Consider the following 25983-nt stretch of genomic DNA (forward strand, 5'->3'; position numbering starts at 1 on the left):
TTTGGTCATGCTCGAAATCGCAGCATATCCTGTTTTCGCCCATGCCCCCATCCATCTAGACCCCGTGAAAAGTAAATTGGTTGCCAGACATGTTGCAGCACATCAGCGGGATATCTCTGTCGCTCAAATGTTGAGCTTCTCCTTCAGCCACTTCTCTGCCTCGGCGACAGCCTCGTCCAACTTCTCGGCGTTGGTACCCTGTCCTTGGCGGGTAGGCTCCTTGCCGCCAGACTTGCCTCCAATCACACCACTGACCTGAGAAGCCCACTGCTCGGCGGTAACGCCTTGTGAGGAGAGGTGCTGCATTGCATGTTAGCTTGTACTTCCATACTCGTACGAGGAGGTCAACTTACAGTGCCAACGTAGACGCCGTGGGCAACGGCACCCTCGTTCTTGCTTCCACCAAACAGGTAGACGGAGCGCTCCTTGTCCTTGGACTGGAAGTGCTTGACAACTTCGCCAATGGCCTTGGCGTTGGCGGAGATTGGGAGCTGACCAACAAACCACTTGGAGTCTTTGTTCTTCTCGAAATGCGCAGCGACCGTGTCGAGCGCAGTCTTGGACTCAGCCTTTTGGCGCTTCTTCTGCTCATCGGTGACGGACTTGACAATCTTGTCGAAGCGCTTCTTGATGTCCTCCTTGGTGAGAGTCGAGATGGTCAATTGGTTGAGAGCATGCTGGGTTGACTTGATCTCCTGCTCCTTCTCGGGGCCAAAGGCAAGTGCCTCAAGTGCATCGAGACGCTTAGAGAACTCGGCAGCCTCGCGTTGCACCTGGTGAGCAGCATCGCCAGTGTAGGCGATGATGCGACGGATACCCTTGGCAATACCGCTCTCCTCAACGATGACAAGGTCCTTGATCAGGCCGGTCTGCTCAACGTGAGTACCTCCGCAGAACTCCACGCTGACCTTGCGCCACTCTGCGTTCTTGGGGTTTGCGAGGAGGGTGTCAACATCAACGCCGACCGACACAACACGAACGGGGTTGGGATATGTCTCGCCAAAGACGGCACGAACACCCTCGATTCCCTTGGCAAGATCGAGATCTACCTCCTTTGAGTAAATCTTGCCATTCTGGCGGATATAGGCGTTGGAGAAGTCCTCAATCTTCTTGAGCTCGGGAATAGTCACACCCGTCTTGTGAGAGAAGTCGAAACGCAGCTTCTCGTTGTCGACCAGAGAGCCCTTTTGGTTGATGTCATCGCCGAGAACTTCCCGGAGAGAGTGGTTGAGGATGTGGGTGCCAGTGTGGTTGTTGCGGATGGGCGATCTTCTCAGCTCGTCGTACTCGCAGATGACTTCGTTGCCAGAGGACAAGTTGCCGTCCTCGAGATAACCACTGTGAACAATGTAGCCACCAAAGTTCTGAACATCGAGGACCTTGAACTCGGCGACACCATCAATGACGATGCGACCAGAATCGGCGACCTGACCACCAGACTCGGCATAGAAGTTGGTCTTGTCCAGCAACAGACCCAAGGGAGTGTTCTCGGCGATACCCTCAGTTGACTTGATGAAACCCTTGCCGTCGTAGATCAGCTGCACCTTGGCCTTTGAGTCACCCTTGACAAACTTGGCCTCATCGTCCGTTCTCGCAATGTTGAGCTGCTGCTCGAGCTCGGCGATTTGATGGACGTTCAGCTTCGCAAACGTCTGTGCAGCGTTCTTGACGACCTTGCTAGCCTCGCGGGCCTTCTCCTGGGCAACCTTGACCTCCTCATCGTCGATATCGAGCTTGCGCTCCTCAGCCATCAGCTTTGTGAGATCGACGGGGAATCCGAAGGTGTCGTAAAGTCTCCAAACCTCGGCACCAGTGAGCTTCTTCTCGCCCTTCTTGATAGCAGCGTTGGCGAACTTTTCGAACTGAGCCTCGCCACGGTCAAGGGTACGGGCAAAGGCCGCCTCTTCCTCGTCGAGGATCTCAATGATATCCTGCTGCTTCTTGACAATCTCGGGGAATTGTTCACCCATCTGGTCGACAAGAGCAGGAAGAATCTTGGAGAAGAAGGATCCAATCTCGGCGTTGAAGTACTTGCGCGCGTAGCGGACACCGCGGCGGAGCACTCTGCGGAGGACGTATCCGCGGCCGTCATTGTTGGGGACAGCTCCATCGGACATGGAGAAGGTCAAAAGACGGATGTGGTCGGCAATGACACGGTAGGCAGTGTCAATTCCGTCGGCGTCGTCGGCTCCATACTTGTCCGTGTAGGGCCTGGCGCCAGTAACTTCCTCAATTCTCTTGAAGAGGGGCGTGAAGATATCGGTGGCGTAGTTGGAAACGGTATCCTGGAGCGCAGAGACGAGACGCTCGAAACCCATGCCAGTATCGACGTGCTTGGCGGGGAGAGACTTGAGTGACTTATCAGCCTGGCGATCGTATTGGATGAAAACGTTGTTCCAGATCTCCACGACCATAGGGTCATCCTCGTTCACCAAGTGAGCGGCGTTGCGACCGCCGCCGACCTTGTCGTAGTGAACCTCACTGCAAGGACCGCAAGGGCCCTGGTCACCCATCTCCCAGAAGTTGTCCTTCATGTTGCCAGGCAAGATGTGGTCGTCGGGGACACCAACGGATTGCCACAGGCTCTTGGCCTCCAGATCGGGCTCGAGACCCATCTCGGGGTTACCCTCGAAGTAGGAGACGTACAAGCGGGCAGGGTCCAGACCATAGACCTTGGTCAAGAGCTCCCATGACATCTCAATGGCCTCCTTCTTGAAGTAATCTCCAAAGGACCAGTTGCCCAGCATCTCGAAGAATGTGTGGTGGTAGCTGTCCTTGCCGACATCGTCGAGATCGTTGTGCTTGCCACCAGCGCGAATGCACTTTTGAGAGTCGGTCGCACGCTTGAGAGGGTACATGGGATCCGACTTTGAGATGGTTCCGAGGAAGATGGGCTTAAATTGGTTCATGCCCGCATTGGTGAAGAGCAAGGTGGGGTCATTGTGAGGGACGACGGAGGAAGACGGCACTGAGATAAAGCATAGATGGTTAGCCAATTGGCACATTTGAAGCAAAAGTTAGAAGCGCAATGCCTAGATGAAGAATAGCAGAGGCAATTTCCTCTATCGCGCCGTGTTGCTGAGGGAGAGTGGAAAGTCGGTGACAACATACCGATCGTGTGGCCCCTCTTCTCGAAGAACTCGAGGAAAGTCTTGCGCACAACGGCGCCGGGCCACTTTGGCTCAGCCATGACAGCGGTGGGCAATGTCGAAGTAGAGTGAAAGCGCCTGTAGGGAAAAGTAGCACTCGATGCGATGAGTCCAGACGGTGAGTGGGTATCTGTCGTGGATCCAACCGACGCTCGAGTCCTCTTGGAAAAAGTGTTTGTTGATGGTGATGAGGGGAGGGATGATGTTTTATCAGGGTCGGCACAGCTGTGACTCTTTTGGCGGGATGAGCTGCTTGCTAGCGCGGCAGCTGCATTGCTTCGGGGTAGGAGGGGCAGCGGCGTCCGTGCCAGTGGCAGAGGCAGAGGCCGAGATAGAGATAGCTGGGGCGATAGCGGCGGCGGGCCTGGTTGCGGGTGGTGGTGGTGGTGCAGATGCAGATGCGGGTGCGGCGAGGGGTGGTGGTGGTGGTCCAGGTCCGGTGCTGTTGCTGTTGCTGGAGCTGGAGCTGGTGGTCCGGTGGTGCTCCTGTCGTGGAAACTTCTACAAGAATGAGTCAAAGCCAGTACAAAAGCGCCAGAGCTCCCCGGCAGTCGCAGCCGGTGCTCAAGGCTACTTCGTCCGCCACAGCTGAAAGCCAGAGAAGAACGCGCTTGCGCCCGCGCCCCTCGTACGAGCACAGCAGCATTAGCAGTAGCCAAGGTCATCCTTCCTCTCCGCATCCTTTCCAAGTTCCCCCTCACCCCTTAGAATATATATCGACGAATTGGATCTGCCCAGAAGAGAGCAGCAAGCCAGCGAGCGAGCTCTACCGGTACTAAGACCGTCCACGGATCTCCTCTTTTCCTCTTCTTTCCCCCTTCTTTTTGCTGATCCCAGCCGCAACTCTCTCTCTCTTCTCTTACCAACCAAACGGAAAAAAGACAACCGACACTGGCAAAAGTTGTTCTCCGCTTCTCGCCGTCCAAAGACCTTAGCTCACCAAAGACATTCGAGACTTTGGATTGACTTTGGGCCCGCGTTCTTCACTTCGCGACGGGATATTCCCTACCCTTCCGGAAACGGCGATTCGATATCAGCCGTACCGTACCTTTCTCACTCTTTTTTCTCTCTCAAAGCTCACTTTTGAGAGAACCTCGGACCCGATTGGCAGCACCTCTGTACGCCCGCTGCTCAGCTGCGTCTGTCGTGTCTCTCTTTGCTGCGAGTCTAGTGGCCGCTTCGGGACATTGAACAATTGACCATCGCACTTGTTTCCGAATATTATCGTCGTTGTCGTCGGTCAGCAGCTCTGCGGACCAGGGAGCTGGTAGTGCTAATAGGGGTGGTACACCAGAAGAAGCGGTTGGACAAAAGGCAGAGAGGAAAGAGGGAAAGTTCCAGCAAAAGTCGCCGAAATATGCTACTGCACGGGACCCAATCTCCCTCCCACGCCCTGGAGGCGGATCAGCACCAGCACCAGCACCAGCACCAGCATCCGCAGGCGAGGCAGCTAAGGCGCAAACGAAAGGCTGAGTCCCAAGACAACGAACGTTTATCCAAAAGGCTCAGTCTTCTGAATTTGGGTAAGTCAACTGCCACAACACGAGCCCACGACAATATAAGCTTTCTTTCCGCTTTCATACTAACGCATCATGCAGAGAAGAATGGCCAGAAGCTCTACGTGCCCGTGGAGGAGCCGACTCCGTCTTCAAGCATTCCAATCCCCGCAGACTCGTCGTCAGCATCCACATCTCCTCCCACCACCCGTCGCCGACGTCGTGATCGCAAACCGTCCGTCGATGAAGAAGTGATGCAGCTCGACGACTCCAAGCACAAGGTCTACATTTACAACATTGACGATGAGCTGTCCTCCTCCGAGAGCGAACCCGACGAGGGCAAGCTCGTCTTCCTCCCGGACATTGAGAAGCACCTGCGTCAGACGCGCATTCCTCCCTCCATTTTCGCCAACGACGAAGGTCAGCTTGCTGGCATGCAGGTGGTCCTCTACAACGAGCCCGCGTCCTTGACGGTACCTCGTGAGCAGGATAGTGTTCGCAAGGCCATCGTCGAGTCGCGCGCCCGCATGCGCGAGAGGCAGCGTCTCGAACGCGAAGGCAGAGGCGCCCCAGTGCAGATGCCTCCGCCCTTCGTCTCTCAGCAACCTATAGACGCCATCATTCCGGACCCCCCAACCCCGACCGGGATGTCGGCACCTGTAGACTACGATCCCGACGCCATGGATATGGACTAAGGGGACCCTCCAAGGCAAGTAATGATTGTGTATTTTATGACGATACCCTACGCCGTCACGAATGGGCATGTGTTATTGCGAGACCCCCGGCATCTTTAGCCAGGTCAACGACGCGTTTTTCATTGGTATCATTTCGATTCGTGTTGGTAGAAGTTACTACTTTGTACAATTGACAACAGTTATTTGTAGAAGCATCCAGCCGCCATCTCTTTAGACATGCAGCCTCGATGTGTGAGATCTTGCAGCTTCTTGACGGAGAAGTCACTTCCTGGTGCATTCCCATCTTCAGCTGCGTACTCCCGTCTTGATGATTTCCAGCCTCATCTCGTCTTTGATTCGTCTCTGGCCAACAATGCAAATTCCTCCCACGCTTCGAAAAAATCGCCATTGCAACAACGTCAAATCAACATGCCACCTCCCCTCCGCTCCCGTCCTCACTGCGCCCTATACGGGTACGGCTGACCGGTGTGGTTCGCCGCAACAGAGGGCTGCGGCGGCGTGACGCCATACTCCTGGGACGGGTCGACCTTGCTGCCGCCGTCGGGGGGCGCATACATGGGGGGCCGGGCCGAGTTGGGGTCGTAGGTCGGGGGCGGCATCCCCTGCATGCCGTAGTAGCCGCCGCCCTGAGCCTGCGGGTGGGTGTTGTAGTACTCGGGGCGGTAGGTGTTGTAGGTGGCGGCGGGCCAGGCGTAGCGGCTGTCGACGCGGGCGAGCTGGGCGCGGCTGAAGAGCCAGCGGTGGTAGCCCAGGGGCAGGAGGCCCTTTCTCAGGCGGCGCTTGCCGTGGGCGTAGCCTATGATGAGGAAGGCTGCGAAGAGGGTCGTCAGGCCGAGGAAGACGGACCACTTTACGATGACGCCCGTCTATTTGGAATATGTTAGTTATGAAGGGACCAAGATGACAAGCAGTTAGTGAATGAACTTACCCGACTGTACCACCATGGAATAGCCCGTCCATTCTGTATAACCCAGCCGGGAGGGAGGTCGTTCGAGTTGACCACCGTCTGGCGAGCGCTCAGGTATGCGGCATCCATCTTGTGAATTGTGTGATTGCAGGAAGTCGGATTCGCCCCTTTTTTGCGATTTCCCCCCTTTTTTCCCTTCCTGTCAAGTTCCCTTCTCTCTCACAATCTTGGTGAATGTCGAAGCTTGACCCAAGCCTTTGATGAAATGGTGATGGAGTATTGGTGATGGAAAAGGCTGCAGATCAACTACGCCAAAAGAGGACTCCCTGCTGCTGAAGATTGGCAGAAACGACCGGTGCAAGGATAGCTACAACCAGACAAGAGAGAAAGTGTGGTGTGTATGTGTACGGAGTAGAAACTTGGCTCTGTTGCCAAGACTTTTGAAGTGCAACGGGTAGATGATATATTTGAACACAAAGAACCAGAACAAAATAAGAGTCGGAAGGAAACTTGGAATTAAACAATACGGGAGGGGAGGCCTGCTGCTCCAGCCCCCCCAGTCACTGATACACTGATACAAGAAATGACACCCCCCGGCTTGGATCGTCCGGTCCCTCTCTCTCTCTGTCTGCCGTCTTTCCTGTTCTGTTCAGTCTGTTGCCATTTGCTCGGACATGGGGGCGTGGGTGTCGGTCGGCGGCCTGTTGGCCTGCTGCTGCATCGTTAACTCTGTTCTCCACGGCGCATGGCTGGTGTGCCAGGGGGAGGGGGAAGAGAGAGAGCGAGGTTTGGGAGGTTGGAAAGGGTGGAAACCGGGCCAGTTGGCTGACGGAGCTGCTGTCGCTTCCAACAGGTGCCCCACACGCGGGTCCACGGGTACCTTAAGGTAGTGGGCACTTGACGGGTGTTGCTGTTCTCGGGGAGCGCAGCAGCTACCTACCTTACCTCAGTGGGGGATGAGTGCGGCTCGTGCAATTCTGCGGCAGCGCTGAAGCACCAGAGCCGTTTCATCCACCTCGGGTCCCGAACGGCGAACCACTTACGACACGTACGGATTTGTACCTCACCCAATGGTCTGTTGACGATTGGGCGACGTCGAGGCGTAGAGGTCCCCTTCTGACGAAACCTGCTGTACGAAGTACGGGATATCTCTACTGCGAAGCCCCAGGAAAGGACAACAAACGAACCATAACACACATTGCGAACACAAGGCGAGACACTTTCAAAGCATCCTGCCGAATCCTCAGCCTCTGAGTCGAATCCGCTATCGATACCACCTCATATTTAGCCAATTCAGGACAGACCTGAGGGCAATCAATGGCGTGGTATAAGCTCTTCACATAGGCTTCGCATAGGGACTGTGTATGCTTCAAACCAACTCACTCAGTCATTCACTGCACTCACCACCGTCCGAGACCCCCCATCCTCGCTCTCGCTCAGCTCACTGTGCTGCCTTACCTCAGTATTAACTGGCCATATCAAACAAGCGACAGCGCTGCTGATGCCTTGAGAGTCAAGCCTGCTTGCTCTCTGTACTGCTGTGACTGTTTCTCCCGTATCCCACCGGCCGAACACGACGAGGTTGAGTTCGTCGGAACCCGTTTCGCGCGTACACGCCCGCGGAGAGCACACGGCTTCGTTCTCGGTCATAAGCATCACGCAATTACTTTCATTTACGAGTCCCATCTCTTCATTCTCGCTCCGGTGCCCTCCATGTTCGTAAACCACCAAAAAAAAAAACTCAAGAGATCATTCTACTGTACTCTCGCAGTCAACACGTAGTGCCACTCGTAAGAACCCAAGGCGAGCAAGGAAATGAATGGCGTACGTAAGGCAGTCGAAAACTTACCATGTAAGCGACCACAAAGTAATATCTGACCGTTACTATCCAAACCTCGATAGAAACTCTACTGCGTCTACTACAACAACAACAAACCCCCCCTTCCTCCAACAGAAACATCGGATCAATCGGCATGCGTCAGCCACAACTCTCGTCAGCCGATCATGGTTCAGTAAGGCGAGAACGAACTAGGTGGGTGTGTGAGCTTGATCAGTGATGGGTTGGGGGGGGGGGTGGGGGGGGGGCGGGCGGATGCCGGCTCACTTACATACATCGTCATATCACACATAGTAAGAGAAGTAAGACGGCAAGGTACACATTGACCTACACACTCACACCTACACAAACCCGACACGGGCCCTCAGTAAGGCTTAGCAGCACGGAAAAGGGAACAAGCGTAAAGATGAAGCTTGATTTGTGAGGCACACAACACCCAATGCAAAATATGAATCCCACTCGGGGGTTATATCCTTGTAGGAACATCATCCCACGTCTCGACACTACACCACCATACTATGATAGCTAGCGAAGCCCATCGTGAAGGAGGAGAACGTAACAAGCTCGTCCGGGAACTACTCGCCGGAAAGAAAAGCACAGGCACTCTCTTATTTCCCTGTCCCTTATTATTAGGTATCTTTCGGGGTTCCCACTCAACGTTCAGACCGAATTTTCCCATATCGGGAAATATAGGGCTGGCTATATGACCAAACCAGTCTCGCAGCCTGCGCAACCATCCATCGCTCTTCTCCCCGAACGAGAGAGAGAGAGAGAGAGCTTGGATATAATTTTCACTCGGCCGGCGGTTCGGATCTCCAGCCGGGAGGGGGCTTCACTGACCACCTCTCTCCATCCCAAAAAGAGAGACTCCATCAACAATCCTCAAATGGGGATGCAGAGTAAGGTTGGTTGGTTAATCACCAAGAATGGGAAGAACAGAGCAGGCGAGCAGTGCCTCCTGTATAACGCGTGCCACCAGCGCATCTCGCCGTGTTCTCTTTGCCTCGCAGGTTTTGTCGATCCGAGAATAGCAATGTTGGTGGAAAAGCCAAAGGCTCTCGAGCCTAGTCTGTAGACGTCACGTAGTCTGAGACCCCGTGTGTCCGTCGTCGTCATGTACCACGGATACGGCCGCCTCATCTCGTCCCGTCTCGTCGACGACGGGCAGTAGTGAAAAAGCGAGAAAGCCGTGTGTCTGCTTCACATCACCCGTCCCTCCACCACCCGGTATCCTCATCGTAGCCGATAATCTCAAAATCGATATTCATACTCCGGAGCATCGTCCCCATCGTGAACTCCTGTCCCAAAAGTCAGCAAAACCCTCATCCTCCCCGTCCCTGCTCTCCCAATATGCGAGAAACTCACCTCTTCCTCTTCTTCCTCATCCTCACCCTCACCATCATCTCCTTCTCCTCCTTCACCACGATACCCTTCGTCACTCCCCTCCCACTCCTCACAACCACCCCTCCTGGCCCTCCCAGCACTTTCCTCCCCCTCCAACATCGCCATAAACCTCACCTCGTCCTCCCTCCTCGCCCTCCTCCAAGCCTTTAACCCTCCCATGCCCTTAACCCTCTCCTTGGACCCCTCAAACACCTCCTCCGCCGCAATCCGGCTCGCGGCCCTCCACTTGCCAATCAACTCGACAAGCTCCTCGTCCGTCTCCCCTTCTCCCACGGGGCCGCGAATCCGCTCAGCCTGCCGTAGAATCTCCTCCCTCCCCTCCGCCTCTCTCTCGCTCTTGCTCCCTCCACCAACAAACCCAAGCCCGGGACCCGTCTTTCTGGCACCAGCACCGCCGTAAGGTCCCGCCGTCGTCGTCCGCAACGGCGAAGGCGAAGCACCCGTCAGCTGCATCCCACGCGCGCGCGGAACGCTAAAGGGCCGGCGTGTAGGCGTAGCCGTGGCCGTAGATGTAGACGTGAACGTGCCGCTCACCCCCCGTTTCCCAGGCGTCGCAAACTTCTCCGTAGCGTGCCGTGGTGTCGTCGTTGCGGCCCCCCTCGCAGATGATGGCGACGACGCTGCCGCGGGGTCTGTGGTCGCCGCTGCCGCCGAATCACAATCATCGTTCCCTCCAGCCGCAGGATTCTCCACCGCCGCAGCGTCCGCGGTGCTGACCTCCCGGGTCCGCTCCGGGCCTGGGCCTCGGCCTGGGTCTTGGTCTCGGCCTCGGTCCCGCTGCACCAAGGGCGACCTAAACGGTTTCCGAAGCGTCTCGTTTGCCGCGTCGACACGTCGGCGTTTCGCCGCCGGGGTGAGCATGTGTACTTTTTCTTTTGATTCGTACGCTGGTTTTTGTCTCTTCCTTCTTTTGGAAGTGACAATCGATGAGTTTTCAAACTGCGCGTGTCACCTGTGCTCTGCAAGAATGCGTGTAAGAAGGCGGGCCGCCTTTGACAGGGCCGCTGTCGCTTTTTGGTAAGTCAAGTCAAGTCAAGGTGAAGTAAGGTGTTACTGGAGGCTTTTTGCGGTTGACTGCGACTGCCTGTGCGGACCTGGAAGAAAACGCACCCACGCGCCACTTTTTTCGACTTTCAGGACTCGGGGTAAATCTAATGTCATGTTCGCCATAGAAAGAATATGTCAACATGACATGTAAAAAGGCGACATCCATCTCGCGCTTCCACGGGCCGCGCCGCGAGACGGTCTCAAAGTCACCAGTGCCAAGATCTTGGCTAATCTTTACACACACATCACGGTCTGGATGAATATGCAAAATTGTAGATCAACAGTTCATTCCAACTATTCAGCCATTGCCCTTCAGTAATCTACAGAAATCACACCAAACGCCCCGAGATCATCCATCTTCTGCTGCAGGCCAGTTTTCCATGCTTCCAGTCATCTCACATGTCCGTGTGCACATCATTCCCTCCAAAGCCGTCTCGAACATGAAGAGTAGTAATACTTTCCAGTCCGGATGAAGAACGAAAAATAAACAGAAAAAAATCAGAAACCCTGTCCGTGGCCAATGTTGCGCCTAGCAATGCAGCATAATCCTCCGCGTACACAGAGATATAGAAGAGAAGGTAAACTAAACATCTTACGTGACGCTAATGCCGTAAAGTGAAAAGAAAGAGGTATCATAGAACCAAATGCACTCCATACATGGTCTGAAGGAGGCCAGAATGCAGATGAATGGTACAGATAAGGCGTCGAAAAAGGCGTCGAATGAAGAAGAGAAACTTGAAATCAAGAATCTACCCGAATCCTCTTGGGTTCGTTTCCGGCCTCAGGACCGTCATGCGGACCATTGGCGCTGATCTCGGGACTCTTGCGCTTCGTAGCCGGATTGTCATCTCGCAAGAAGCTAGGACCGGAACCAACGACTGGAGTCGCAAAGTTCAATGGACTGGGTAGTGTGTTGCTATCGCTGCCGCCACGAGCATACCATTCCGGATAAAAGCTGCTCGGACTGGGCAGAAATTCGTTATTTAAGAATCGGGACGGAAGGGCGGAAACCGGAGTGTCAATGTTCATATTGCTGTTTTGTTGCGGGGGTGGGCGAGCAAACGGGTTTGGTGGGCCCGTGGCGCCAGCTGAGAGAAGCGTTTGGGCTGACGGGGATGGCGGCGGCAGAACCATGCCGGAAGAGTGCGAGTCGGATGCATGGCGCCGAGTCGTCTGGGATGTGGTATCTGTCGAGTTGCGAGGAGAGTTTGACTCGGCAGTTGCGCTACCGCCATCCGAAGGTTCGTCGGGAATCTCCACCCTCAAACGGGGACGCGCACCACCACCAAGCTTCATGCTATTGGTGCGAGATGGCGGAGTAAACGTTGTCTCTGGAATGGACGATACGGAGATGTTGCGGCTTTTGTTTAGAGATTGAGTGCTGGCGCGCGGAGGCATGGGCGGAGAAGTAGTGGAACCATTGGTCCGGGATACTGCGCCAACATCAACTGACTGAGAGCGGTTACCTTCAACCTTGATGTTGCTCTGGTCAGGGAATGGGGGCCGATTAGGCTCTGCCTTTATGCTCTGCTCAGAGGCGAATGAAGCCAAGTGCTGAGACAGGATGGAGCGGTTCTCGTCAATGGGAGTGAAGATGCTGTGCTGCTTACGCTGCGGAAGCTTCTTGATCGCGCTATCCGTGTTGAGCAGGGGCGGCTGGGGTCTTTGGGGCAGCTCAGATCGTGGCTCTGACGGCGCTGGCATCTCCTCAGACTGCGGCGGCGAAGGCTGATGTTGTTGCGGCTGTTGCTGTTGCTGTTGCTGTTGAGACTGAGGTGGCTGCGGCTGTTGCTGTTGCTGGGGTTGAGGCGACGGGTGCGGTTGCTGCTGCTGCTGCTGCTGCTGCTGCTGCTGAGGCTCAAGTTGCTGTGGCTGTGGCGGCGGGGGTGAGATCTGAGGTGGTTGCGGCGGCAATTGCTGAGTAGGAGGCTGTGGCGGAGACGGCGAGATCCGAGAAACTTGAGGCCCAGGCCCTTGCGGACCCTGCTGTTGCGGATAGTTTGGCGGCATGGAACGGCGCTGGTCCTCCATATGCTGTTGCATGTGTGGGGGATGATGGTTGGGCGCGTATGAGGAGTATTGAGGGCCATGTTGCTGGTACTGCTGGGGGAGTCCGTGAGGCATGTTTGGTGGCATATTGGGCTGGTTCTGGGGGTTGTAGATGGCGGGGTTGGGCATGTAGGCAAATCCGTTGACGGGAGGCTGCTGAGATCCGGGAGGGCCGACGGGTTGAGGGCCCATGTTTGGTCCCATCCGGCGGATGTCTTGTCGAGAACCAGGCCGTGATCCCATGCCCGGCTGCGGGGTGTGGCCGCGTTGGACGGGAAGGCCATGATGTTGCGGGAAAGGCACGCCATTAGGAATCGGAGGTGAAGCTGAGGGAGTGTGGTGTCGCATATGAGGGAATGGCGCTTGTCCTTGGAACTGAGGCGGAATCATGTGAGACTCCTGCGGCGGGGTACCTTCAGGATCCTCATCTTCGTCCTCGTCGTTGCCTCCGTTGAAGTCTGAAGGGCCCTTGTGTTCATTCGGGCCGCCATGCTATCTCAGGGTCAGCGTTTCGCATTCGCGACTCAGAAAGACTGGAGGAACTCACGTATGTGTATCTAGTGATCATCTCCCGCATATCCGTGGAAGAATACTCATACAACTTCTTGTTGCTGCCGAATATAAAGACAGCGACGTCGACGGAGCACAGCACGGAAAGCTCATGCGCCTTCTTGAACAAACCGCCTTTTCTCTTGAGAAAGGTACTATACGCGACGCGACTGTCAGCCAAAGGTTTCTGGATATGGTGAGGGATAGCCAGGGCGCGAGCTTACACAGAGCGGTTTCTGTCATCCTTGATGGCCTTGATCTCAATCTTTCTGCGTCCCATCTTGAATTAGATGCTCTGGGAGGGGCTGCTGACGGGTATGAGGCAGCGAAACGCGTTGTACGGGGGCGAAGACGATGTCGAGGCGAGCGACTTCAAGGCCGATCAGCGATATCGCGGCGGCGGCGTCGTCGGCGAGGTCTCAGCCGTTGCAGTCGCGATGTAGGGTCGACTGGTCGTTGGTGAGGTTGAGGATGAGGATGAGCGTCTCGAGGAAGCGAGAGACTGGTTGGAGCTCGGAGGAGGAGGAGGAGGAGGGACGCGAGCTGGATATATCTGATCGCAGCGACTAGCTTGGCTGGTCGGGAAAGTGAGGTGGAAACAAGAGCTAGGCCGGGGAGGGCTGATCGCTTTTATCTAAACGGGCTTGGTCGTGGGCAGTGGTTCCGAACTGGCGATGCGTCAGTCAGTGGTTGCATGGGACAAGGCAGCGCATCCCGGGAGCAACGGTATATGACAGGCGGTGGGAGCAAAAGGCTGTCAGAGCAGGGGAGAGAGTTGACAAGACGACGCATCAAGAACGTACATTGATCCCATTACAAGTGCAGATGCGACAGGTTCTGGGATGGACAGGCGATGTGAGGTGCAGGTCGATGGGGCTGAATCTGGCGTGGATGATTCTAATAATAGACGCGATCGTGTTCACTTTTTGGGTGCGGGAAGGCAGGACAGTTGAAGGAGGGAAGGGGGAAAAAAAGAATGGGAATGGATGGTGGAGGGGGAAGCAACAGTATTAGGTGCAGCCAGCCAGCCCGGTACAGTACCTCAGGTGTAAGGTAAGGTGGTAATGGTAGCAGCAGGAAGAGTAGGTAATGGGGGCAAGGCAAGGCAAGGTAAGGTCAGGCAAGACAAGCCCACATCAGCGACCTAAGAGTGTGTGTAGCAGACGGAGTAGGTACCGAAGATGAGTGAGTGAGTGAGCACTTCCACCCAGTGAGGTTGCGGCAAAGAGATGGAATAGGTGGGAATCGGGGAGCGGGAACAGCAGAGAGCAGTGCGGCGGGCAGCGCAAGCATCAATCAGCAAGTGCAGCAGTTTCCGTACCTAGTAGCAAGCCAGCAGTTTGGAGACGACGGGAAGGGAAGGAAAAGAGCGACGACCAGGGGGGTAGGCGGCAGGGAATGGGGGTCGACGAATGAACGAATCCTAGGCCGAGGACGGGACTGGGGGTGGTTTTCGGGGAGCGAATGAACTGGGTGACGGAAGAAATAAAAAAGGGACTGGAACGGGAGAGAAAAAAAAAAAAGAGTGGAAAAGGAGAAAAACGGGGCGGGGGGTCGGTGTACCTACCCCAATGAACCCCTGCTCTTCTCACTTCAGGTTGGTCTCTGATCATTCGCTATTTGACTAGGTAGGTATTCACTGTTCAGTGGCCAGTCTCACTATGTAGGTACTTGTGAGAAATCTGAGTGAGGAAAGGTCGCTGATTACTCTCGTCTGCCGAGTCCAGAAGCAGAAGGCCTCATCGTCTTCCATGTCTACTCCGTACGGAGTACCTAGGTAGGTATTTCATTGTGTTATTGTGTAAAGTATCCAATGTCTCCAGGCCCTGCCAATTCGCAGTTGGATGTGAGTGGACCAGTCCAGTCGGCACCCATCATCTCACTTGGGCTCACTCTCTCCTGACATTATGCCTACTGCGTAGATGCTACCTAGATGCTAGATGCTAATGCTAGGCCGGTCCTGCTCTCACCTTACTTGCGCCGTAGCACTTCACCTTGGGCCTCACTACCACAGACAAGGCAAGGTCGCGAGGACTCTTGGTGCGTGCGCAGTTATGACGGGGGGTCCTGGTGGCCGTTGCGGACGCTCGTGAAACAACAATGTGAAGAGGCAGGGAATGAGGTCAAGAGCTGAGACTGGTCGCGAACACTGTGTGGCGCCTGCTTCTTTTGGGTTGTTAGGACAGTGTTGGATCGCAATCTCCACCACCACCCTGCGCACTGTCTCAGGGTCTGGTGGATCCCCACTTGTACCCACCCCACCCAGCTAAGGTACCGGCCCCGACTTCGACGGCGCTGCCGCTAGTGAGACACTGCAGACAGGATACATGTGGCAGGTGTCGTCGAGACATTTGACGTCTAGCGGACATGAGGTGCGTGCGGTTTGCGGCTTTCCTGCGTACAACTTGCGGAAACTGCGAGGATGATTCCGGCGACACTGCTCCTTCTTGACCTGACTGTGTACCTTACCTAACCTTGCCTTGCCTTGCAATTCACCTCTTTTCTCTCTCATTGCGTCAAGGAAACCAATACCACGAGCAGACCACAGACTACCGTCCGAATACACTAGACCCAGAAAGTCTGAAGATCGAGACCCTCAAGACCATCTCTCTACACTAGCCGAGAGCATTGACGTCCGCAAGCCTCGACCTGGTCAACTTCAAGTGGACTCGACATGCGCCGGAACTCAGAACCGGACTCCTCCTCCCTGGACCTTGCTAAAATCCCACAGGTTACAAGTTACAACCCGTCCACCCATACACAGTACATACACCATATCTACATACCTTACTGTACAATCATCGCTCACCAAGCATCGCCGTCCATCCCTCGCTCGCCCAGACGGTACCACCCACACTTGCGCACAAGTCCCCGTCCGCCCGATCACCTAACTGCTTACTCTGCACATCCTAAGCAGAAGCATAACGCCGTAAGGCCATGAGGTAGGGATGTAGGCCGTCATCAGCTACACCAAAACCCAAGCAAACAACGTGCCCGGGCCGCATATTGAGCCTCTCCTTCCCACCACAACATCCGACCGCGCCGCCATCGCCGCCGGCGCAGGAACGCAGGAACCATCACTTGCATTCAGGGCCAGGAACAACCGGTGGGACGCGGCGGACAGTGGACACGCACAGAACAGAAGGAAACTCTCAGTCTGCTACTGCTACTGCTACACAGGCACTGGCTCTGTGAATCGTGATGCGTAGCACAGACCGCGGCCCATCTTCAATGGTCCATACTAAGACTCCCAGGGACCACAAGCACGGGAATCTGTCATCCATTCTCAAGTCTCCATTGTGTCGAAACCGACTCAGCCCTCCCGATATCATGTCCGGCATTCAGCACCCTACTTCAGGTTGGACAATTGAGTTCGAGGTCCAGCCTTGGCGTCAACGGCTCCTGCATTTCTACGTTCCTGTTATCTATCTGCCCCTTTTCTTGTGTACATCTCACCCTTTGTCAGAGTCTGAGTCCCCCTCTCCCTCCCCTGGCCCACGACAAAGCGAGGCCATCGCCAAACCAAACGGACACTTTTCAAGGTCCCAATCACCACCCCAATCATGCAAGGTACCTAGCCGTCTAACCCCTTCCCTGGGGTCACGGGTGGACCATGACCATGCTCCCGTATCTCAAGCGTGAACAAGAGGTGGACTGGGAGGGGGAACTACTACATCAGAACCATCCCCTCGGCGGACTATTCCACCGACAGGACAAGGCTTCGAAGAAACCCTACGTATCATCCCAGCAATGCGGCATTCCCGCCGAAGGTGCCTGTCTGCACGTACAGCTGCCAAACCGGTCACTGTCAGGGCCATTTTGACAACGTCCGTCCGCTCCCACGGCTCTCAGCTGTAGATCTCGCTTCACATGCATCTAGGCCCCCCCTCCCTCGCCTACATACATCCCGCGCCTGTTTGATGAACCCAGTCGCCCATCATCTCGAATTAGATCAGGTCCCCACCCTCAACGATACCCCGCGTCCATGATGACAATCTTCCCACCGGTTGCCCTGGCGTGCCTGGGTCACGTCAGGGCCCTTTTTTTCTTCCCAGAACGCCCAGAGATGGTTGGACGTTCGAGAAACACCAATCCCTCCACCTCTGCTGGGCATCTCCAGCTTGAACCATTGTCTTTGGTTGACAAGCTTCGCAGCGACGGGGGCCTTTGCTTTGGAATCACTGATAACGATCCAGAATAGCCCTTTGCCAAGCTCTGTTTCTCCAGGAAACAACATTATCATTGGAATCTATGGTACGCAGTCTCCTCGTCCAGACAAGTCTGCTACCGATATTGTATGACTGCGAACGAAGAAGACGACCCAAGAAAGAGACCAAGTAACCACTCGGAAACTCCCCCCTTCCTTCTCGATCTCCTCATACGCGCCTACAATGCGGCCCTTTTGCCAGAGATTATGATCAAGATATCCCGAATTAGCAACTTCATCTTGCGTACGCCGTACGGCGACATCAACAGGTCCGGTAAACCCATGTCAAATATCCCGTCTCGTCACAAGAGGGTTCGTCCTTCTACCGAGCAGCAGTCGTCTAATTCGTCCGGGGAAAGATTCAAACTAAAGCAAGGTCGAGCCGATAACCGCTGTCGTCGCAAGAATTCACAATTATGTCTCCGTCCCATCATCAACCGGCAACACGCCATCCCACCTTTTTTCATTTCTAAATCGAAATTTAACCATATCATTAAGTTAAGCGCCGGCCCATTCCCAACGAGCATGGCGCTAGTCCAACATTTCGGAGCCGGGTTTGGGGATGGGGGTTGGGCAGCACGAACGAAAATGCTTGACTTCACATCTTTCTTCTCCGGCACGGCGTACCCACCCCGGTCAGGTTATCAAATAACTTGCCGTGTCTGAAGCGCAAAAGAGCCTCTTGTATCCCCATCCATCCACACACGCATCACTTTCCCAGGTTTCCCTCTTTCTGGGTTGTGACGGTGTGAGCTCGACATGCATGTTTCTTCGAGGCTAGCAAAGAGACCGAAGGTGTTCCTGGGTGCAAATCCCAAGCCGATTGGCCAAACGCACCCTACGATCCAAGAAGCCCTATGCAGGTTGGTGGTGCAGACGTGCTTCTCCCCCTCCCCCGTGCCCCCCCTGCGAGGTCGTCCAACCCATGCCTTGCGGTTCTAAAAATAGGTTTATTTTTAGCACAACACACTTGGCGTGCATATGCTCACCTCTTGCTCCGCAGCCACGCGACCTGGCGACCGTTTTTCTTCCCCTCCAAAGAGCCAAACCCAAAGGCCTTTTGAACCACACACGCACGCACCACTGCATCTCGGGAGCCAATTATTCCCCCTTGCCTTTTGTCGATTGATTACACGTCTTTTCCGACTTACACAGTACGTCTACGTAGTCCGTAGGCTGTAGGCTGTTGGTGGGTAAAACTCATTTGCTCCACCCCTGATATGTCTAGTCAATGTTTCCTGGCGCCGCAAAACCAGGCTGGGGGGTTTGGAGAAACCATGCTCTCACACACCTGGCTTGGCAGAAGACTTCATGTTCTCTCTGAGGAGCAGGCCCTTGTATAACCCCAACCACCAAACCCATCATCATCATCATCAGCAGCAGCAGCAGCAGCAGCAACAATCACCAACCACATGTTCATTGCAACCCGCGCATCCCACCGCGTCCCTTTTTTTTCTTCTCATCTGACTTTGACTTCCCTTCCCCCTTCCCTTTCTCCCTAATCAACCACAAACTGGTTCTGAATTCCCTAACCCTTGCACGGATGGATTTCCACACCTGGGCTACGTCAAAAGAGGTCCCCAGCCAAAGCAACCTCGATCTGACAAGCGGGACAACAAACCCCACCTCCAAATGGTCCAAATGGAAACAATCCCTAGGCTAACCCATCTTCCCTTTCCAAACAAAAAAGTTCTTGATCGTTTCGGCGCGTCTAGAATGCCCTTGTTGGCACCCATCACCCATTGTCCCCTCATCCAATCGCCTCCCCTTCTGATATCACCCTTTCCCTCTCTCGAGGTTCGTCCTTGTTTTCTTCCCTAAATTAGCCCGGCCATCGTCCGTCGTGATTTACCCGATTCGCCAATCTGGAAACGAAGATGATGGCGCCGCGAGAGTGCACATTGATACATACACAAATCCCGGATTCTTTCTCTCCCCCCCCCTTCCCACTTCCCCCCTCCTTCCTCGGACCTCTCCCCCACCCATGTTTGTATCTAGGTATCGGCACTACCCTTACCTGTCTCTGATCTTCCCGTCTCTCCAATCCATGTTCATCTTCTGCCGCATCTGATTCTCCCGGCAACCTACCTACACTACCTCTTCTCACCTGCCTCCATGTAATCATCGGCCCATGCTAGCCTCTTCCAAGAGCCTCCCCGTACTGTCCCTCCCCATTCACCCAACCGCCCACACTAGCTACCCCGACTATGGCATGCAATATCCAACCGGGGGGGTTCTCCAACCTCGAAAAACCAAGGTAAGCTGGACCTACGCGTACATAACTGCAGAGTAACGACACACACATCACCATAGCGGAGAAGAAGCAGTAGTAGTTAGTTAGTCACTTTGTTGAAATGAATTTCCCACGCGTGTGATGAGATGGCTACTACCCACGCTTTTACGCGGCTGTAGCTAAACTTAACAACACCAGACGCCGTGCCGATGCATCATTACATGCTTTGCTTAACCGCTTTGCCAAACCCCCCTTCCTTCCCACCATTCGGCATCATTTCTTTTCTCCCCTTGCTCGTCGTGACGTGAGAGCAGTCCATTAAATCTGCCCCGTCCAGTTTTGACAATGTTGATCAAGCCTTTCCAAATTCCCAAAGCTCCAAGGGCTCACCCCTCAGATTGTTTTCTTTTTTGTCATCGTACACACACCCTTTTCCCCCTTGATTGTAGAATTGCATGGTGAGTTCCAATTTTGGACTGTTCGGTCCGACCTCTTGTATGAGATTTCTCTGGTCCAAACGCTCGCAACTACCCCAGCCTTTCTTCAACATGAACTTTCCCAGTCTGTTGATTGTGCCTCAACCCCTTGACCCCTTGCGTGAAATCGCTTGGCATAGCCCTATTGTTAGCAACTGGGTGGTTGCGGGTGGGGTTCTTCCCCCATTCTGGAACGTTCGTCGGTAGTTAAGCGACCAGCTGCAGCCTTTGCTGTTGATTAATTGGTAAGCGCCGGAAACAGCTACCGGTCGTCCGGTTGTTCGGAGTCTGTCGTCTCAACCGTATTTTAGTGTCCTGCGCTGCAACGTCTGGTCCGTTGGAGCCTCTGACAGCTGCCAGTTTCCGCCGTCCGAACTCGACGTCGTCTCGAGTCGTTCATTGCCCGGGAGAACCGGCTCCAGCAGCTGGGGCATTGTAGGTACCGAAACCGCCATGTTCTGCGATGCCGTTGTCGGTCTTCATCGTGCCGTTAAGCATAGGACAAAGCCTTTGCGAGGATTAGTATGCGTGCATATGGAACAGAAGTCATGGGGGAAGTGGAGAGGAAGAGAAAGCATGTTGGGTAGGTAATGAGAGAAGACTGTGGAAAGCAAGCAACAAGGAGTGATGATGGCCAAGGGGGCATATGCTTATATGACCCTAGTGCTCATGCTGCTGTTGTGCCAGTAGGGCTTGGAAGTGTACTTGTTGTACTTGAACTTCTTTGCCTTTGGCTTTAGGGGCTGTTTTGGCTGTCCCTTGGACGATGCCCGCCTATTGGCCTTTTCCTTGGAGCGGTCGCGCTTCTGGTGCTTTTGATTCCCGTCGCCTTTTTGCTTTGGCGGGGCTGCTTTTCGCTGGCGTGCCCTCAACAGGAGCTCCCGCTTGAGAACCCAGCGATTGTTTCCCCCACGTCTGAACATGCTCCGGAGATCTGAAGTGGGACGGGGAGGTAGAGAAAAAGCAAAGGGAGCAATACTTCTTGTTTGTCTTGATGTGTCCGACTTGTCCACAATTGGCACACTTTCGGGTTGTACCGGTGGCAGCGCGGTCTGCTTCGGGGGACCCTGCGTCGAGTCCACTCTTGGAACGGTGGAGTCCTTTTTGTTGCTCTCGTCCGATGCGTCGCTGCTTGTTTCGGTTGAGCCGTTCAAGCTCCTTATCAATCCTGCTAGGTGGTCAATCAAGTGTTCAGCATCTACGGAAGGATAATGCCTACTCAACCAGACGACGGCGGTCGTCATCAGCGACACCAGTCGGTCGTCCTTCGTAGATACTAAACACGAGATTATGTGAGCGGGGAGCGCATGAAGGTTGAATAATAGACCTGAAAGGGGATGGGGAGGGGGCCAGCGCGGTGGGAGTTCGTACTTGAAATCCTCCAACTCCAACTCCTTCTTTCTCTTGATATAACGGTCTATAATCACAGGGTCTTCGAGAATGATGACCTTTTGCTCGACAGCACCTTGATCATTGAGAACTTCTCGGGTAATCTTGAGTTTCTTTCGCTGGTTCCGGCTAGTTGATGTCGTCAGGCCGGTAATTTGACTCATCCCTTCGTCGGCATGGGCAGGAGTCTGGGCTCGTTGGGGGTTGAATCGGTCATCTTCGTCTGGCGGCAGAGGGACCACGAGATCATCGTCCTTTTGTGTGCCATCCTCCAGACTGTCTTTTTGCTTGTCCCAAATTTCACGAATGCCTTTTCTGTACATGGCCTCTTGCTCCTTGACGTTGTAAGCGTGGCCGTTGTTCGCCTTCCGTTGTGCGTCAGGGTGGGCTGCCATGGCGTCAGCTGCAGTGGTATGGGATCCACCTTTCTGGACAGTCTCGATGTAGCCGCCCTTCATGGAAGTTCTGATAAAACTGAATCCAAGGCCATGGCCAGTCGGGTCTCCTTGTCCGTGAAGCTTGAGCATAGCCTTGCCAGCGCATGCGTCGATGAAAGCCTTGCTGGTTTTCCACGGCGCCATCTTGTCTGCTAGTTTTTCTTCGTTCTTCTCGGCAGCCTTCTTACTACCCTTGGCAGTGCCTGCACCCGTGCGATCGTCGTCCTCATCCTCGGCAACCTCTTCATTGTCGTCCTCCAGGTTGACGTTGTTAGGGTCGAAACCAGCGTCTTCCAGCATCTGCATACCCAACTGCATACCATCAATCAGGCAGACGTCTTCAGGCTTGATCATCGCTCGTATTGAGTTCTCGTCCATCAGAGTCTCGCCGTTCCTAAGGCCCCAGAGTCCTTTCTCAACCTTAGCGTAGGATAGGAACTCCTTGAGCTTTTGCCGGTTTTGAGCGTCCGTAGACTCGGCAATATGTTTCGTCACCTCTGATAGGTTTACCAAATGGTGCTCGTTCCTTCTCATCATGCGGTACGAAATCATCTTGATTCTGTTCTTCGAGGCATTCGTAACCTTTCGAGAGTGAGGGCCAGGGACCTCAACACTAGGAAAAGTCTGGCCAACCACGTAAAGATGATCAATCTTGTGCAGATACCAGTTGGCTCCGTCGACGCCCGTTGAGCTGCGAACACAGAGGAAGTCTGTAGACCGCGGCTTGTGCTTGAAGATGGGCGCCCGGTACATTTGGTTGTGCAAAGTAGGCATGGTCTGTCCGACCTCGACCTCGCCAAAGATGGCGAAAGGCGATCTGTCTTCGGGCAAGAGGACGTGCGATTCACCAATCTCCATCTTCGGTGGCGTCTCTTCGTCATCAACCTTCTTTTTGCGGTAGTAGTTAATGACACGGTTTCCCATGCCAAAGTTGGAAAGAACGGGTGGCGTTCTCTCACAGTACTCAAAGAGCACAGCCGTCGAGTTGTCCGTTATGCCCAAGTCCTTAGTGGTTTTGAAGACCTCATGAGCCTTTCCCTTCATGGTCTTGCGCTTATGGAAGCCCAATTTGCTGAACCTGATCGTCTGACGCTCATGCTTACCAAACTTGAAATGAGGCCGGTGGAATCCATCTCGTCGAATGTCCAGCTTGACCTTGTAGAACGGCCATGCCAGTTTAAGCGCAGGCATACTGTGCTCGACGGCAAGATTCCCCAGAGTTGCTCTGACCTTGTGTTGATGGTTCTCCTTGAGCGCCTCATACGCATCGTCGTTGGACATGTTGAAACGGGAAGATAAATCAGGTCTCAGGTGACCGTTCGCCATGCGCGTCATCTTCTGCTCCACACGTTGACGCTTGGGGCCACGCTGCGATTCGGCTTCTTCCAGGAGAAGATATGGGTCGTTCAAATCGAGAATGACACGCTTGGAGGCGCGCTTAGTCACATCCTCAAATGAGTCGAATGATGGTGCGGTGAATCGAGGAATTTCTGGCAAGCCCTTTGGCGGTGGCGGACGCGTCTTCTTCTTTGGTGGCGGCTTTGGCTCTTCATCTTCCATGAACTCAGCCTCCCAGTCAAAGTCAAAAGCATCATCATGAGCGCGCTTGACGGAAGCCGCGGCGGCTGCCTCGGCTGCAGCCTCTTTTGCTTGTTGATCGCGGAAGTCTTGCTCAGCCTGCTCAATACGGATGGACCAGTCATCGCACACCATCTCAATGTCTTGGAGGGTAAAACCCGCCACTGCTTCCGAATCGGATTCTTGCTCGAGATTGAATTCTTCAGCTTCAGCTTCGTCTGAAGACTCTTGCGGAGCGCAAGACATGAGTCCTCTAGACTCATCGTCGATGCGTCTCTGCTTACGAGTCACAGTCGCGGGTCCGGGGATGCGGAAAAGCTTCTCTTGATCGGCGGCAAGATCCAGGGTGAGCTTGGAGAAGATGAGGGTCTTTGGCTTCTTAGTGGGCTTCTTCTCGATCCACCGGGCCTTCTTGGGAGGCAAGAGTTCGTTCCATTTCAGAATAACACCCTTCTCCCAAGTCGGCCAGGCCTGCTTGACCAAATCTTCAGCAGTCTCAGCTGGAGCAGGAATCTCGGGATCTTGGTTGGCAGCTTCGTAGCCAGGTTCAGGATCGAAGTTGATGTCGCGGTATTGTGATGGATCGGCGTCGTCGGGATCGTGAACGTGAGGGGCTGGTGACGGCGGACCAGGGACTTCGATCGGAGAAGACGGTCCATCGCCAAACAAGTCGTCGGTGTCGTTGCTTGTACCTCCGTCATCTGTCAGACCTGGAACGGACATGGAAGTGGCAACGTTGCCTTCGCCTTCCTCCTCGTCCGGAAGATCGTCGTCGCTAATATCCTCGAAGTCTTGGGCATCGTCGGCCTTCCCAGACTGGTCGAAAGGGGTATCATCAATAGTGATGCCCAGCTCTCCGCCATTCTGGAGTGTCGCGAGAGTCCGCTCGATTTGCTCTTCGTCCTGAGCATCCTGCGCCTTCTGCGCTTCCTCACTGCGAGGAGGGGATTTGGGAGTGTCGGCGCCCATGTTGTCGATGCTTTGCACAGATATCCACCCTCTGACACCTCCGATATTGTGCGCCGACCTGTGTCTGTTCTATACCATGCCTCGCGTGGTGTCTTCCGATGCGTCGGGGTCAGCTTTCGTTCGTTCGGAGCTCGTGAAGTCGATGGGGCGACGCGTCGGTCGGCTCTGGGGAAGCAGGAGGGAAAGTTCACGTAGAGCCGCAGAAATTTGGGTGACTCAGGTGCGATTTCTGCAGGGGTGCCTGAGGCGTCAGTTGTCAGCCAATTACTTTGCTTCGAAGAAGGCAGCAATGGCCAGTGGCCCGTGCCTGCCCGTTCTACCCCAGGCGGCCATCGGCAATGGGGTTTTTGTTTCTGTCATGGCATACCTAAAATCGACGGTGGAGGATGGTGATTTTGCGTTCCTGACGCGAAGTTGAACCAAGGCAGAAATATCGATAATTTGGTAAAGTGAAGTCAAAAAGGTCTGCTTGTGGGTGACAATATGGTCAAGCGTGCTTTCTGTGTTCGTAATGGCGCTTGATGATGATGGTTGTGGAGATAAGTTGTGTGAGATGGTAAGAAGCTGGTCACCGCGGTAAGTCAACTTTGTGTAATTTGGAATCGAAAAGGAAAGGAAAAAGTTTGCACGATTAGGTGCTGAGGTGCCTGGCTGAGAGAGACAGACAGCCCGAGGGTGTTGATGGACGGGAAGGTCCTAGGTAAGGTAGGTACCTACTTAGACAGGAGAGGAAGAGTGGGTCGTGTTCACTTACACGGGAGGAAAGAGCAAAAACCGTCTCTTGAGGTCTACCTTCCTCAAGGTGGTCCAGATTTCTGAGCTACATACCTTATACCTAGCCATGCTGACATGCCTACTTCATCTTCGAGTTGTAGTAATCTCCTATAACCAAGATATCTTCAAGGTGTCACAATTTGCCCTTGTCCAGTGTATCCAGATCCATGGCAAACAAAGAAGTTTTCGGCAAGTCGCTACCCTTCTGACCTTTCAAGACACCCATCTCCACATCAATCGCTTTTCTGAACCGCATTTCCCCAGACTTGCTCTTTCACCAATATGGCATAGCGTCAAGCCAAACATGCTTCACCAATGAACAGGACAAAAAGCCACGTTTAATCTACCTCCTTGTCCATTGTCGACTCCAACCTTGATTGCGAGTGGCTGGCTGAGGATCGACCCGCTCCGATCATCTCGCGTAATGCAAGACAAGATCTGCTATAATATTCGCAACTCCGCAATCTATACGCAAAGAACCGTAAGCTAGTCGACTCCATCCCGACATTCGGGTAGATATACTTCCAAATCGCTGCAGAGTGGAAATGGTATGCGAAGATACGCAGCATTGAACATTCGTTTGATAAGTTTTTGTATTTCTCACAATCTATGTATCTTCGATGAAGGAACAGATTGCATACGCGTACAGATAGCATCCTTCCAAGACGGTCTTAATGCGAGGTAGTCTTTTGACGCCCACCGTCTGCCTCCTCCCTCTGGTAGTCAGAAAAAAGCCTTTTGTGCAAACTCCATACGCCCTTTTCTTAGTAACGAGTAACGATGACCC

General features: G+C 54.2%; 6 protein-coding genes across 6 annotated transcripts; 1 reads left to right on the forward strand and 5 right to left on the reverse strand.

The window, feature by feature from the left end:
• Positions 1–123: 123 nt before the first annotated feature.
• HER10_EVM0003832 (tRNA synthetase class II) lies at positions 124–3190 on the reverse strand (the record flags this gene model as incomplete). Its single annotated transcript, XM_035473495.1, has 3 exons — positions 124–300; positions 354–2968; positions 3112–3190. The coding sequence occupies 3 exons, from the start codon at positions 3188–3190 to the stop codon at positions 124–126; spliced, it is 2871 nt and encodes a 956-aa protein (XP_035337087.1).
• Positions 3191–4506: 1316 nt separating this feature from the next.
• On the forward strand, positions 4507–5340 carry HER10_EVM0005072 (uncharacterized protein; the record flags this gene model as incomplete). The annotated part of the gene is made up of 2 exons (XM_035474697.1): positions 4507–4672; positions 4748–5340. 2 exons carry the CDS (start codon positions 4507–4509, stop codon positions 5338–5340), a joined length of 759 nt encoding a protein of 252 aa, XP_035337177.1.
• Positions 5341–5774: 434 nt separating this feature from the next.
• Positions 5775–6376, reverse strand: HER10_EVM0003336 (uncharacterized protein; the record flags this gene model as incomplete). Its single annotated transcript, XM_035473016.1, has 2 exons — positions 5775–6206; positions 6269–6376. The coding sequence occupies 2 exons, from the start codon at positions 6374–6376 to the stop codon at positions 5775–5777; spliced, it is 540 nt and encodes a 179-aa protein (XP_035337048.1).
• Positions 6377–9039: 2663 nt separating this feature from the next.
• Positions 9040–10349, reverse strand: HER10_EVM0003117 (DNA repair protein Dds20/Mei5; the record flags this gene model as incomplete). The annotated part of the gene is made up of 2 exons (XM_035472803.1): positions 9040–9382; positions 9450–10349. The coding sequence occupies 2 exons, from the start codon at positions 10347–10349 to the stop codon at positions 9290–9292; spliced, it is 993 nt and encodes a 330-aa protein (XP_035337025.1). The 3' UTR covers positions 9040–9289.
• A 493-nt stretch (positions 10350–10842) lies between these two features.
• On the reverse strand, positions 10843–14340 carry HER10_EVM0008658 (MADS-box protein GGM13). The gene is made up of 3 exons (XM_035478172.1): positions 13358–14340; positions 13132–13288; positions 10843–13076 (listed from the first exon to the last, which is right to left on the reverse strand). Exons 1-3 carry the CDS (start codon positions 13411–13413, stop codon positions 11277–11279), a joined length of 2013 nt encoding a protein of 670 aa, XP_035337465.1. The 5' UTR covers positions 13414–14340; the 3' UTR covers positions 10843–11276.
• A 5371-nt stretch (positions 14341–19711) lies between these two features.
• On the reverse strand, positions 19712–24586 carry HER10_EVM0011480 (transcription initiation factor TFIID subunit 1). Its single transcript, XM_035480912.1, has 4 exons — positions 21421–24586; positions 21269–21325; positions 21029–21217; positions 19712–20557 (listed from the first exon to the last, which is right to left on the reverse strand). The coding sequence occupies exons 1-4, from the start codon at positions 24420–24422 to the stop codon at positions 20446–20448; spliced, it is 3360 nt and encodes a 1119-aa protein (XP_035337712.1). The 5' UTR covers positions 24423–24586; the 3' UTR covers positions 19712–20445.
• Between the last annotated feature and the right edge of the window lie 1397 nt (positions 24587–25983).

The sequence above is a fragment of the Colletotrichum scovillei genome (assembly GCF_011075155.1).
Source record: "Colletotrichum scovillei strain TJNH1 chromosome Unknown Contig00002, whole genome shotgun sequence".
Taxonomy (NCBI): Eukaryota; Fungi; Ascomycota; class Sordariomycetes; order Glomerellales; family Glomerellaceae; genus Colletotrichum; species Colletotrichum scovillei.

What these genes read in the sequence shown, in the direction of transcription:
- HER10_EVM0008658 (XM_035478172.1), bottom strand. Translation starts at nt 13,413, where the DNA reads ATGGGACGCAGAAAGATTGAGATCAAGGCCATCAAGGATGACAGAAAC. An exon ending in GATGACAGAAACCGCTCTGT is followed by an intron (nt 13,289 to 13,357) that starts GTAAGCTCGCGC and finishes CGTCGCGTATAG; the next exon opens with TACCTTTCTCAAGAGAAAAG. An exon ending in TGATCACTAGATACACATAC is followed by an intron (nt 13,077 to 13,131) that starts GTGAGTTCCTCC and finishes ACCCTGAGATAG; the next exon opens with CATGGCGGCCCGAATGAACA.
- HER10_EVM0011480 (XM_035480912.1), bottom strand. Translation starts at nt 24,422, where the DNA reads ATGGGCGCCGACACTCCCAAATCCCCTCCTCGCAGTGAGGAAGCGCAG. An exon ending in TTGGAGTTGGAGGATTTCAA is followed by an intron (nt 21,326 to 21,420) that starts GTACGAACTCCC and finishes TCTCGTGTTTAG; the next exon opens with TATCTACGAAGGACGACCGA. An exon ending in GACCGCCGTCGTCTGGTTGA is followed by an intron (nt 21,218 to 21,268) that starts GTAGGCATTATC and finishes ACCACCTAGCAG; the next exon opens with GATTGATAAGGAGCTTGAAC.